Source organism: Gadus chalcogrammus, chromosome 16, assembly GCF_026213295.1.
Source record: "Gadus chalcogrammus isolate NIFS_2021 chromosome 16, NIFS_Gcha_1.0, whole genome shotgun sequence".
Classification (NCBI taxonomy): domain Eukaryota; kingdom Metazoa; phylum Chordata; class Actinopteri; order Gadiformes; family Gadidae; genus Gadus; species Gadus chalcogrammus.
In genome coordinates this window covers 2,524,034-2,536,698 of record NC_079427.1, presented here as the reverse complement: position 1 = coordinate 2,536,698, position 12,665 = coordinate 2,524,034, and the positions used below count along the sequence as shown (strand labels likewise).

At 52.4% G+C, this 12,665-nt stretch overlaps 1 protein-coding gene across 2 annotated transcripts in view; it reads right to left on the bottom strand.

Annotated features, from left to right (window-relative positions):
- The window catches only part of LOC130405754 (uncharacterized), a 164,063-nt gene extending 153,517 nt beyond the window's left edge, over positions 1 to 10,546 (bottom strand). The window contains exons 1-5 of one of the 2 annotated variants that reach the window (XM_056610933.1): positions 7,590 to 10,546; positions 5,945 to 6,004; positions 2,922 to 2,993; positions 1,879 to 1,938; positions 703 to 762 (exon numbers count right to left, since the gene is read on the bottom strand). In XM_056610933.1, the coding sequence (XP_056466908.1) occupies positions 703 to 762; positions 1,879 to 1,938; positions 2,922 to 2,993; positions 5,945 to 6,004; positions 7,590 to 10,464 (3,127 nt within the window). In that variant the 5' untranslated portion in view covers positions 10,465 to 10,546. The remainder of the gene's footprint in view (positions 1 to 702; positions 763 to 1,878; positions 1,939 to 2,921; positions 2,994 to 5,944; positions 6,005 to 7,589) is intronic. The other variant, XM_056610934.1, reaches the window with a different exon arrangement.
- Positions 10,547 to 12,665: the final 2,119 nt, after the last annotated feature.

The following is a 12,665-nucleotide window of genomic DNA, read 5'->3' as shown; positions in this document are numbered from 1 at the left end:
CACTTTTAGGGAAGGAAGTATAAAGATACACAATGTCGTCGTTTTTGGCGGCCCCTTTTGGCGAAAATTTCCGAAGACAATTTTCCTCGTGGCGAAAATGTTTGATTTTTTTATGGAACGCCATTAAGGGGAGCGCCGACATGTGTGTACAATTTGATCTTGATCCAATGTCTAATTTTGGATTTCTTGGGATTTATGATTTTCCAAGTGTAACGTAGGTGATAAACAAATATTCAAACGTTACCGTTTCTTCGTCGAATGTCGGATCAAATTTTTTTTCGAATTTCTTTTTTGTGTGCGTCTGAAGATGTTGTGTGCAAAGTTTGGTGTTGATCGGGCAAGAAATGTGGTAGGAGTAGCAAAAAGGCAGTTTAGCGTTTTTTGCGAATTTTCGGAAAATTTCTATCGACGCAAATGGGCGTGGCCTATGCCAAAATATAAAGCAGTCTCCAGTGAATCTGTGTTTATAACATTTTGGACTGTGGGGGGTTCGGTGTGGGAGTTATAGCCCCAAACGCGTATTCCTTGGTATAGCGCCACCTAGGGACCGGTGTGTCTGGATTTTGCTATCTGAGTAGCGGTGCCGGACCTGGATCTAGTCATGCTATTGGCGTGTTTGCACCATTTACGGTTTGGGCTGTGGTCCCACTTTCACGGGGGGAAGTATAAAAATAATCGCTACAAAAACAATAGGGATCCAACCTTTTAGCGTACGAGGAGGCCTCTCCTGTCCGCTACTGAATGATGGATTCCAACCAAACCCTGAAAGAGAAATCAAGAGAATTTCAGTATGACACATCATACAAATACAGAGAACACAAAACAACAATAATTATAAAGTGCCATAAACATTATTTATAAAATAAATGTAGTGTCTATGTCCGAAAAGTTGAGTAATAAAAGGAACTACAACTGCAAGCAGTTATCCAGGGGTCCAAGCGATGTGCATTTTGCCGGCACAACGCGAATCATGTATTCCAAACGCTACCGTGAACCTGTGGATATAACGGTTTTGACTGTGAGAGGTTCGGTGTGGGAGTTATAGCCCCAAACGCGTTTTTCCTTGGTATAGCGCCACCTAGTGACCGGTATGTCTGGATTTTGTCGTCTGCGTAGACCTCACGGACTTGGATCTAGTCATGCTATTGACGTTTCTGCACCATTTACGGTTTGGGCTGTGGACCCACTTTTAGGGAAGGAAGTATAAAGATACACAATGTCGTCGTTTTTGGCGGCCCCTTTTGGCGAAATTTTCCGAAGACAATTTTCCTCGTGGCGAAAATGTTAGATTTTTTTTATGGAACGCCATTAAGGGTAGCGCCGACATGTGTGTAAAATTTGAACTTGATCCGATGTCTAATTTTGGATTTTTTGGGATTTATGATTTTCCAAGTGTAACGTAGCTGATAAACAAATATTCAAAACGCTACCGTTTCGTCGTCGAATGTCGGATCAAAAAATTGTTCGACTTTCTTTTTTGTGTGCGTCTGAAGATGTCGTGTGCAGAGTTTGGTGTTGATCGGGCAAGAAATGTGGTAGGAGTAGCGAAAAGGCAGTTTTGCAGTTTTCGGAAAAATTGTACAGACGCAAATGGGCGTGGCCTATGCCAAAATATGCAGCAGTCTCCAGTGAATCTGTGTTTATAACATTTTGGACTGTGGGAGGTTCGGTGTGGGAGTTATAGCCCCAAACGCGTATTCCTTGGTATAGCACCACCTAGGGACCGGTGTGTCTGGATTTTGTCGTCTGCGTAGACCTCACGGACTTGGATCTAGTCATGCTATTGACGTGTGTGCAACATTTACGGTTTGGGCTGTGGTCCCACTTTCACGGGGGGAAGTATAAAAATAATCGCTACAAAAACAATAGGGATCCAACCTTTTGGCGGACGAGGAGGCCTCTCCTGTCCGCTACTGAATGATGGATTCCAACCAAACCCTGAAAGAGAAATCAAGAGAATTTCAGTATGACACATCATACAAATACAGAGAACACAAAACAACAATAATTATAGAGTGCCATTAACATTATTTATAAAATAAATGTAGTGTCTATGTCCGAAAAGTTGAGTAATAAAAGGAACTACAACTGCAAGCAGTTATCCAGGGTTCTAAGCGATGTGCATTTTGCCGGCACAACGCGAAGCATGTATTCCAAACGCTACCGTGAACCTGTTGATATAACGGTTTTGACTGTGAGAGGTTCGGTGTGGGAGTTATAGCCCCAAACGCGTTTTTCCTTGACAAAATCCAGACATACCGGTCACTAGGTGGCGCTATAATAGCGCCACCTAGTGACCGGTATGTCTGGATTTTGTCGTCTGCGTAGACCTCACGGACCTGGATCTAGTCATGCTATTGAAGTTTCTGCACCATTTACGGTTTAGGCTGTGGACCCACTTTTAGGGAAGGAAGTATAAAGATACACAATGTCGTCGTTTTTGGCGGCCCCTTTTGGCGAAATTTTCCGAAGACAATTTCCTCGTGGCGAAAATGTTTGATTTTTTTATGGAACGCCATTAAGGGTAGCGCCGACATGTGTGTAAAATTTGAACTTGATCCGAGGTCTAATTTTGGATTTTTTGGGATTTTGGATTTTCCAAGTGTAACGTAGCTGATAAACAAATATTCAAAACGCTACCGTTTCGTCGTCGAATGTCGGATCAAAATATTGTTGCCAAAATATGCAGCAGTCTCTAGTGAATCTAGTGAATGTTTATAACATTTTGGAATGTGGGAGGTTTGGTGTGGAAGTTATAGCCCCAAACGCGTTGTGGCAACCCCCTTCGTCGGCGGCGGGGATTCTGCAATTAATGAAAGAAGCAGGGTTGCGGTGCAACGGGTTTTATTGTAAAACCAGTCACGAAAAGGGAAATCATATAAACTAAGGTTCTTCCGTAATCGGGAATAAGGGCACGGGACCTCCTGGTCCAGACCGTCCAGCCCTTCCTCGGGGTCGGCGGGGAAACAGCTCCCGACGCCTCCGGCTTACTCCTGGTGGGGAAAACGTTTCGTTAAAGCACGCCGGTTCATCAGTAAGTGCACTGATGACGTCACTGTCACCAAGTCCATCACCACACGCTCCAACCAGAAGCCATGGATGACTGCAGAGGTACGTGCACTGCTGAGAGCCCGAGACATAGCCTTCAGAGCAGGTGATAAGGAGGCTCTGAGCATAGCGAGGGCAACACTGGCCCAGGCTATCAGGGACGCTAAGCCTGCACATGCTCAGAAAATCCACAGCCACTTCAGAGACAGTGGAGACACACGGCAGCTATGGCAGGGCATCCAAGCCATCACCAACTACAGGACATCTACACCAGCCTGTGACAGCGATGCCTGATTGCCTGATGCGCTGAACGTGTTCTACGCCCGGTTTGAAGCAAAAAATGATGTGGTGGCGGAGAAGAACATTCCCTCTCCCGACGAACAAGTGCTACGTCTGACCACGGCTGAGGTGAAAAAGTCACTGTTCAGAGTGAATCCGCGTAAGGCTGCTGGCCCAGACAACATTCCCGGGAGTGTGCTCAAAGGATGTGCAGACCAGCTGGCAGATGTTCTCACGGACATCTGCAACATCTCCCTGAGCAGTGCCAACGTCCCATCGTGCTTCAAAACTACCACCATTGTCCCTGTGCCGAAAAAGTCACCTGTGTCCTGCCTCAACGACTACCGCCCCATAGCACTCACTTCTACCATCATGAAGTGCTTTGAGAGGCTGATCCTGAGGCACATAAAGAGCCTCCTGCCTCCCACCCTAGACCCCCTGCAGTTTGCGTATCGAGCAAACCGCTCTACCGATGACGCCATCTCAACCACCCTCCACCTAGCACTCACCCACCTGGAAAAAAAAAGGACACATATGTTAGAATGCTGTTCATAGACTTCAGTTCAGCATTCAACACAATCGTCCCCCAGCACCTGATCACGAAGCTGGGCTTGCTGGGCCTGAACATCTCCCTCTGCAACTGGATCTTGGACTTTCTGACGGGGAGACCCCAGACAGTCCGGATCGGGAAAAACACCTCCAACACCACCACTCTGAGCACAGGGGCCCCTCAAGGCTGTGTGCTCAGTCCACTGCTGTTCACACTACTGACGCACGACACGGCTCGAATCACATCATCAAGTTCGCAGACGATACGACCGTGGTGGGTCTGATAGAAAAGAACGACGAGTCAGCTTACAGAGAGGAGGTGAAACAACTGCTAACCTGGTGCAAAGTCAACAACCTGTCCCTGAACGTAGACAAAACCAAAGAGATTGTTGTTGACTTCAGGAGAGCACAGAGGGACCACGAGCCGCTGGACGTTGATGGCTCCCCGGTGGAGATCGTGAAGAACACCAAATTCCTTGGTGTCCACCTGGCCGAGAGCTTAACCTGGTCCCTCAACACCGGCTCCACGGTTAAGAAAGCCCAGCAGCGCCTCCACTTCCTGAGAAGGCTGAAGAGAGCCCACCTCCCAACCCCACATCTCACCACTTTTTACAGAGGGACCATAGAGAGCATCCTGGGTAGCTGCATCACTGCCTGGTTCGGAAACTGCACCAAACTTGACCGCAAGAACCTGCAGCGAGTAGTGAGGACAGCTGAGAAGATCATCGGCGTCTCTCTCCCCTCCATCTCAGACATCTACATCACTCGCTGCATCCGCAAGGCAACCAGCATTGTGGATGACCCCTCCCACCCCTCACACAAATTCTTCTCCCCCCTTCCGTCTGGCAGAAGGTACCGGAGCATCCGGTCCGCCACAACCAGACTACAGTACAGCTTCTTCCCCCAGGCCATCCGACTCCTCAACTCTAAGGGACAGATCTGATCATCTCTGTTACCCGTGGTTTATGCACTATTGCACTATTGCTTTATATTCATATTTATTATATTCATATTTATATTCCCGCAGTACTCAGACACATAGTCATATTTATATTTATATTCCCGCACTACAAATTCCACACAGTCACTTTACTGGTTTGCAGTTATATGTAGCATGTTGTTGTTGTTGTTGTTGATTTTTTGTTATTATTGTCGCTCTATGTTGCACCTTATGTTCTTGGGAAACGCTATTTAATTTCACTGTATACTGTGTATATGGCTGAAATAACAATAAATTATCTTGAATCTTGAATCTTGAACCTAGTGACCGGTATGTCTGGATTTTGTCGTCTGCGTAGACCTTACGGACCTGGATCTAGTCATGCTATAGACGTTTCTGCACCATTTACGGTTTGGGCTGTGGACCCACTTTTAGGGAAGGAAGTATAAAGATACACAATGTCGTCGTTTTTGGCGGCCCCTTTTGGCGAAAATTTCCGAAGACAATTTTCCTCGTGGCGAAAATGTTTGATTTTTTTATGGAACGCCATTAAGGGGAGCGCCGACATGTGTGTACAATTTGATCTTGATCCAATGTCTAATTTTGGATTTCTTGGGATTTATGATTTTCCAAGTGTAACGTAGGTGATAAACAAATATTCAAACGTTACCGTTTCTTCGTCGAATGTCGGATCAAATTTTTTTTCGAATTTCTTTTTTGTGTGCGTCTGAAGATGTCGTGTGCAAAGTTTAGTGTTGATCGGGCAAGAAATGTGGTAGGAGTAGCAAAAAGGCAGTTTAGCGTTTTTTGCAAATTTTCGCAAATTTCTTACAGACGCAAATGGGCGTGGCCTATGCCGAAATATAAAGCAGTCTCCAGTGAATCTGTGTTTATAACATTTTGGACTGTGGGAGGTTCGGTGTGGGAGTTATAGCCCCAAACGCGTATTCCTTGGTATAGCGCCACCTAGGGACCGGTGTGTCTGGATTTTGCTATCTGAGTAGCGGTGCCGGACCTGGATCTAGTCATGCTATTGGCGTGTTTGCACCATTTACGGTTTGGGCTGTGGTCCCACTTTCACGGGGGGAAGTATAAAAATAATCGCTACAAAAACAATAGGGATCCAACCTTTTAGCGTACGAGGAGGCCTCTCCTGTCCGCTACTGAATGATGGATTCCAACCAAACCCTGAAAGAGAAATCAAGAGAATTTCAGTATGACACATCATACAAATACAGAGAACACAAAACAACAATAATTATAAAGTGCCATAAACATTATTTATAAAATAAATGTAGTGTCTATGTCCGAAAAGTTGAGTAATAAAAGGAACTACAACTGCAAGCAGTTATCCAGGGGTCCAAGCGATGTGCATTTTGCCGGCACAACGCGAATCATGTATTCCAAACGCTACCGTGAACCTGTGGATATAACGGTTTTGACTGTGAGAGGTTCGGTGTGGGAGTTATAGCCCCAAACGCGTTTTTCCTTGGTATAGCGCCACCTAGTGACCGGTATGTCTGGATTTTGTCGTCTGCGTAGACCTCACGGACTTGGATCTAGTCATGCTATTGACGTTTCTGCACCATTTACGGTTTGGGCTGTGGACCCACTTTTAGGGAAGGAAGTATAAAGATACACAATGTCGTCGTTTTTGGCGGCCCCTTTTGGCGAAATTTTCCGAAGACAATTTTCCTCGTGGCGAAAATGTTAGATTTTTTTTATGGAACGCCATTAAGGGTAGCGCCGACATGTGTGTAAAATTTGAACTTGATCCGATGTCTAATTTTGGATTTTTTGGGATTTATGATTTTCCAAGTGTAACGTAGCTGATAAACAAATATTCAAAACGCTACCGTTTCGTCGTCGAATGTCGGATCAAAAAATTGTTCGACTTTCTTTTTTGTGTGCGTCTGAAGATGTCGTGTGCAGAGTTTGGTGTTGATCGGGCAAGAAATGTGGTAGGAGTAGCGAAAAGGCAGTTTTGCAGTTTTCGGAAAAATTGTACAGACGCAAATGGGCGTGGCCTATGCCAAAATATGCAGCAGTCTCCAGTGAATCTGTGTTTATAACATTTTGGACTGTGGGAGGTTCGGTGTGGGAGTTATAGCCCCAAACGCGTATTCCTTGGTATAGCACCACCTAGGGACCGGTGTGTCTGGATTTTGTCGTCTGCGTAGACCTCACGGACTTGGATCTAGTCATGCTATTGACGTGTCTGCACCATTTACGGTTTGGGCTGTGGACCCACTTTTAGGGAAGGAAGTATAAAGATACACAATGTCGTCGTTTTTGGCGGCCCCTTTTGGCGAAATTTTCCGAAGACAATTTCCTCGTGGCGAAAATGTTTGATTTTTTTATGGAACGCCATTAAGGGTAGCGCCGACATGTGTGTAAAATTTGAACTTGATCCGAGGTCTAATTTTGGATTTTTTGGGATTTTGGATTTTCCAAGTGTAACGTAGCTGATAAACAAATATTCAAAACGCTACCGTTTCGTCGTCGAATGTCGGATCAAAATATTGTTGCCAAAATATGCAGCAGTCTCTAGTGAATCTAGTGAATGTTTATAACATTTTGGAATGTGGGAGGTTTGGTGTGGAAGTTATAGCCCCAAACGCGTTGTGGCAACCCCCTTCGTCGGCGGCGGGGATTCTGCAATTAATGAAAGAAGCAGGGTTGCGGTGCAACGGGTTTTATTGTAAAACCAGTCACGAAAAGGGAAATCATATAAACTAAGGTTCTTCCGTAATCGGGAATAAGGGCACGGGACCTCCTGGTCCAGACCGTCCAGCCCTTCCTCGGGGTCGGCGGGGAAACAGCTCCCGACGCCTCCGGCTTACTCCTGGTGGGGAAAACGTTTCGTTAAAGCACGCCGGTTCCACAGCACGTCTCTTCCTCGTCAGCCCTCTCCCCTGTCTGCCACGTGCCCAGCCCTTAAAGCCCCTCTGTCCTGGTTCCCCAGGTGCCCCCAATGTTCTTGATTCCCTGGGCCCGGTTGATGTTCCCTCTAGCGCAGCTGGGTGGAGGGGGAGGTATCTCCCTTCCACCACCCGACCACGGGGCCGGTGCTGCGGCGGCTGGCCCCTGGTCAATGGCGTGGGGTTGCCACACACCCCCATCCTCAGCAGCAAGCCGGGGGTTCCTCCTGTTAGCCCTAGGCAGGCGTCCCTTCGGGACAGTGCGTCTGCGTTACCGTGGGCCCTTCCGGGTCGATGGACCACCTGGAAGCGGTAGTCTTGCAGGGCCAGGAACCAGCGCGTCACCCTGGCGTTGGTGTCCTTGGCCGTGTCCATCCACTTTAGGGGGGCGTGGTCGGTGACCAGGCTAAAGTTCCGACCGAGGAGGTAGTAACGGAGCTTTTCTAGGGTCCACTTGATTGCCAGCGCCTCCTTTTCCACCGTTGAGTAGGCCCTTTCGCTGGCCAGGAGCTTCCGGCTGATGAAGGTCACCGGATGTTCCTCTCCTGACCGGACCTGAGATAGAACGGCTCCCAGCCCCACCTCAGACGCGTCCGTGTGTACCACGAAGGGGAGGCTGAAGTCCGGGGTGATGAGCACGGGCTCGGTGCAGAGAGCCTGCCGTAGGTGGGAGAAGGCTTCCTCAACCTCCTCCGTCCACTTCACTCGGTCGGGTAGAGTCTTCCGGGTTAGCTCGTTGAGGGGGCTGGCCAGTGTTGCGAACGCAGGGATGAACCTCTGATAGTAACCGACTAGTCCCAGGAAGGACTTCACCTGTTTCTTGGTGGTTGGCCTGGGCCAGGTCCGGATGGCTTGCACTTTTTCGTCCTGGGGTCTCACACAGCCCCTCCCGACTTGATAGCCCAGGTAGGAGGCCTCCTCCAGGCCCAGGCGACACTTCTGGGGGTTGGCCGTGAGGCCGGCGGTTCGAAGCGCCCCCAGGACGGCTCGGAGGTGGTGGAGATGGAGGGTCCAGGTGCTGCTGTGTATTACGATGTCGTCTATATACGCGGCGGCGTATTCTCTGTGGGCCCGTAGGATCCGGTCCATCATCCTTTGAAAGGTTGCGGGTGCCCCATGCACCCCGAACGGGAGGACGGTGTATTGGTATAGCCCGTCTGGTGTGGCGAACGCCGTCTTCTCCCGGGACCGCTTGGTGAGGGGGACCTGCCAGTATCCCTTCGTGAGGTCTAGGGTGGATATGAACCGGGCCGGGCCCAGTTGCTCTATTAACTCGTCCACCCGTGGCATAGGGTAGGCGTCGAAGACAGACGCTTCGTTCAGTTTGCGAAAGTCATTGCAGAACCGGTAGGTCCCGTCTGGTTTGGGTACCAGAACCACCGGGCTGGACCACGCGCTATGGGACTCCTCTATGACCCCCATCTGCAGCATGCGGGCGACCTCTGTTCTGATGACGGCGCGCCGTGCTTCCGGGATGCGGTAGGGCCGGAGGCGGACTCTGACTCCCGGTTCTGTCCGGATGTCGTGGCTGACGGTTGTGGTCCTGCCGGGTCGCTCTGAGAAGACATCTAGATGTTGGAGCACCATGTCCCGCATGTCCTGTGTCTGGCTCGGGCTCAGCAGCTCCCCCACTGGGACCTCTGGAGGGGGCAGTCGAGCGGCCAGCGTCAGGAGAGTTGGATCCCACGGAGTGGTCAGTGGTTGCCACCGCTTCAGCAGGTTGATGTGGTACAGCTGGGTGGTCTTGCGTCTCCCCGGTTGCCGTACCCGGTAATTGACCTCGCCCACCCGGTCGATGATCTCATAGGGTCCCTGCCACTTGGCCAGGAACTTGCACTCAGAGGTCGGGATGAGGACGAGGACCTGGTCGCCCGGGTCGAAGGTGCGCAGCTGGGCCCCCCGGTTGTACACCCGAGCTTGGGCTTGCTGGGCTCGTCCAAGGTGCTCCCGGACCACGGGCCACACCTGCGCCATCCTGTCCCGCACCTGCTCCACGTGCTCGATGATGGTGCGGTGGGGGGAGGGTTGGCTCTCCCAGGCGTCCCGGGCGATGTCGAGGAGCCCTCTCGGTCGTCTCCCATAGAGTAGCTCGAACGGGGAGAAGCCGGTGGAGGCCTGGGGTACCTCCCTGATGGCGAACAGGACGTGAGGGAGTAGCTGGTCCCAGTTCTTTCCATCGACCTCCATCACCTTTTTTAGCATGCGTTTTAAGGTCTGATTAAACCTCTCTACCAGTCCGTCGGTCTGGGGGTGGTAGACGGAGGTCCGGAGGTGGCGGATCTGTAACAGACTGAGGAGGTCCTTTAACACCCGGGACATAAAGCAGGAGCCTTGATCTGTCAAGATCTCCCTAACTATTCCCACCCTGCTAAATAACGTCATTAGCTCTCTGGCCACTGCCTTGGCTGTGGCGGCGCGGAGAGGTATGGCCTCTGGGTAGCGGGTCGCGTAATCTACCATGACCAGTATGTAGCGGTGACCTCTGCTAGTTCTGGGGAGGGGGCCTACGATGTCCAAGGCCAGTCTGTCGAAGGGGACCTCGATCAGGGGCATGGGTATGAGGGGATTCCGTACGGACGGTCTAGGGGCGGTACGTTGGCACTCGGGGCAGGCTCGGCAGTAGTCCTCTATGTCTTTCTTTACCCCTGGCCAATAAAATCTAGCTAACACCCGGTCCCTGGTCTTATCCATCCCCAGATGAGCCCCTAGGAGGTGTGAGTGGGCCATGTACAACACCTTGCTAACATAGGACCGTGGAACGATCAGCTGTTCCACCTCCTCTCCCCCCCTCTGAATTACCCTATACAGTAACCCTCCCCGTGTGCTGTAATGTGGGTACTGCCGGCAACTCACCGAGTCCCGTGATAGTCCCTCGTGGGTTTGCACGTGTCCCCAGGCGTGTCTTAAGGAGTCATCCTCCAGCTGGGCGGTGGCGAACCGTCCGCCCCTGTCCGCTCGTCCCTCAACGGCCAGGGGGAGGTCGGAGAAGTCGATGAGGGGTGGGCTCTCACTCTCCTCTGGTGGAGGTATCGGCTCGGAGGCGGTCATCGTGCCCGGTGTCCCCGGGGGAAGGGATTCCGTGGACGAGGCGTGAGGCCGGCGTCCTACCTCTCTCGCGGGTCTCTGCGGAGGTTCGTCGGAGTCAGTCGGGGATGGTGGGGGATGGCCTGCCATGTAGACGGGTCGGCTTCGTAGCTGGCGCGGTCTCGTCCTTGGATGTCGGGGTCTTGGTGGGCGAAGCTCCGCCCCCAACAGTCGTTCAAAGATGGGACAGTCTCGTCCAATTAACAGGGGCATGGGTAGGTTGGGCACTACCCCGGCCTGGACCGTGAAGGTCCCCTTCGGGGTTTGTACTGTGATGAGGTTGGTGGGGTATGTTTCCGTCTGTCCGTGGATGCAGCCCACCTCCACGTCCTGCCCGGGCGTTCCACAGGCTAAGTCGGGCCGGATCAAGGTGACCACGCTCCCTGAGTCCAGGAGGGCATGGGTGTCGCGCCGTCCCACCCGTACCGGCAGGCTCGGCGAGACGGTCCTCTCGTGTGACCAGCAGGTGGTGCGGAGGCAGGCTCCTCCCCTCTGGTCGGACGGACTGGCCGTGGGCATTGACACGTCCCCTGCGCCGGGACAGTGGCGGGCCAGGTGGCCCTTCTGGCCGCAGGTGTAGCACCTCCACTCCTCTCTCGGAGTCGGGGGGGCGGGGCCTCGGCGGGCCACGATGTTTTGAGCCGGGTAGGCGGGGCCTCGGACGACTGGTGTCTGGGAGCGCGGGGTCTCTGTCATTCGTCCGCGTCGTTTGGTCCGCGGCTCCCCCCCTCCGGGAGGCGGGGCTGTTCCTCCGCAAAGCCGCTGGGTTACTTGATGGTTCTCGAGGAGTTCCACGAGATCGTTCACCGTTCGGGGCTGGTTCCCGGAGGCCCAGCGTTTGGCGCCGGAGGGAAGCGATCGGATGCAGCGGTCTATGACGAGACGATCCAGCAGGGGGGGGCCGTCGCCTTCTACGAGCCACCGCTCGGCCAGCCGGACGAGTTGGGAAATCTGGCTTCTCACTGAGCCGAGCGGTTCGTAGCTCCAGTCGTGGTAGCGCTGCGCCTGGGCGGGGAGGCTGTGTCCATAATGGGCGAGGATGGCCTGCTTGAGCGTCGGGTAATGCCCCGCCTGTTGGGGGTTGAGATCCCGGTAGGCGCGCTGAGCTTCCCCGGTCAGGAAGGGCGCTAGGATGTGGCCCCAATCGTCCGCGGGCCATTGTTCACGGTCCGCGGTCCGCTCGAACACGTCAAGGTACGCCTCTACGTCGTCCTCCGGTCCCATCTTTGTCAGCCTCTTCGTGGGGGCGGCGAATGCAGGACCCCGAGCGAGCTGCTCGGCCATTCGGACCATGCATCTCCGTAGGACGTCTATCTCCTCGTCCCTCGTGGCGGGTTGGTCGGCGTGCTCCATCGTGGTCTGGGTTGTGTTTAAGTCCAGAGATCGCGTTGCCCGCATTCTCCACCACTGTGGCAACCCCCTTCGTCGGCGGCGGGGATTCTGGAATTAATGAAAGAAGCAGGGTTGCGGTGCAACGGGTTTTATTGTAAAACCAGTCACGAAAAGGGAAATCATATAAACTAAGGTTCTTCCGTAATCGGGAATAAGGGCACGGGACCTCCTGGTCCAGACCGTCCAGCCCTTCCTCGGGGTCGGCGGGGAAACAGCTCCCGACGCCTCCGGCTTACTCCTGGTGGGGAAAACGTTTCGTTAAAGCACGCCGGTTCCACAGCACGTCTCTTCCTCGTCAGCCCTCTCCCCTGTCTGCCACGTGCCCAGCCCTTAAAGCCCCTCTGTCCTGGTTCCCCAGGTGCCCCCAATGTTCTTGATTCCCTGGGCCCGGTTGATGTTCCCTCTAGCGCAGCTGGGTGGAGGGGGAGGTATCTCCCTTCCACCACCCGACC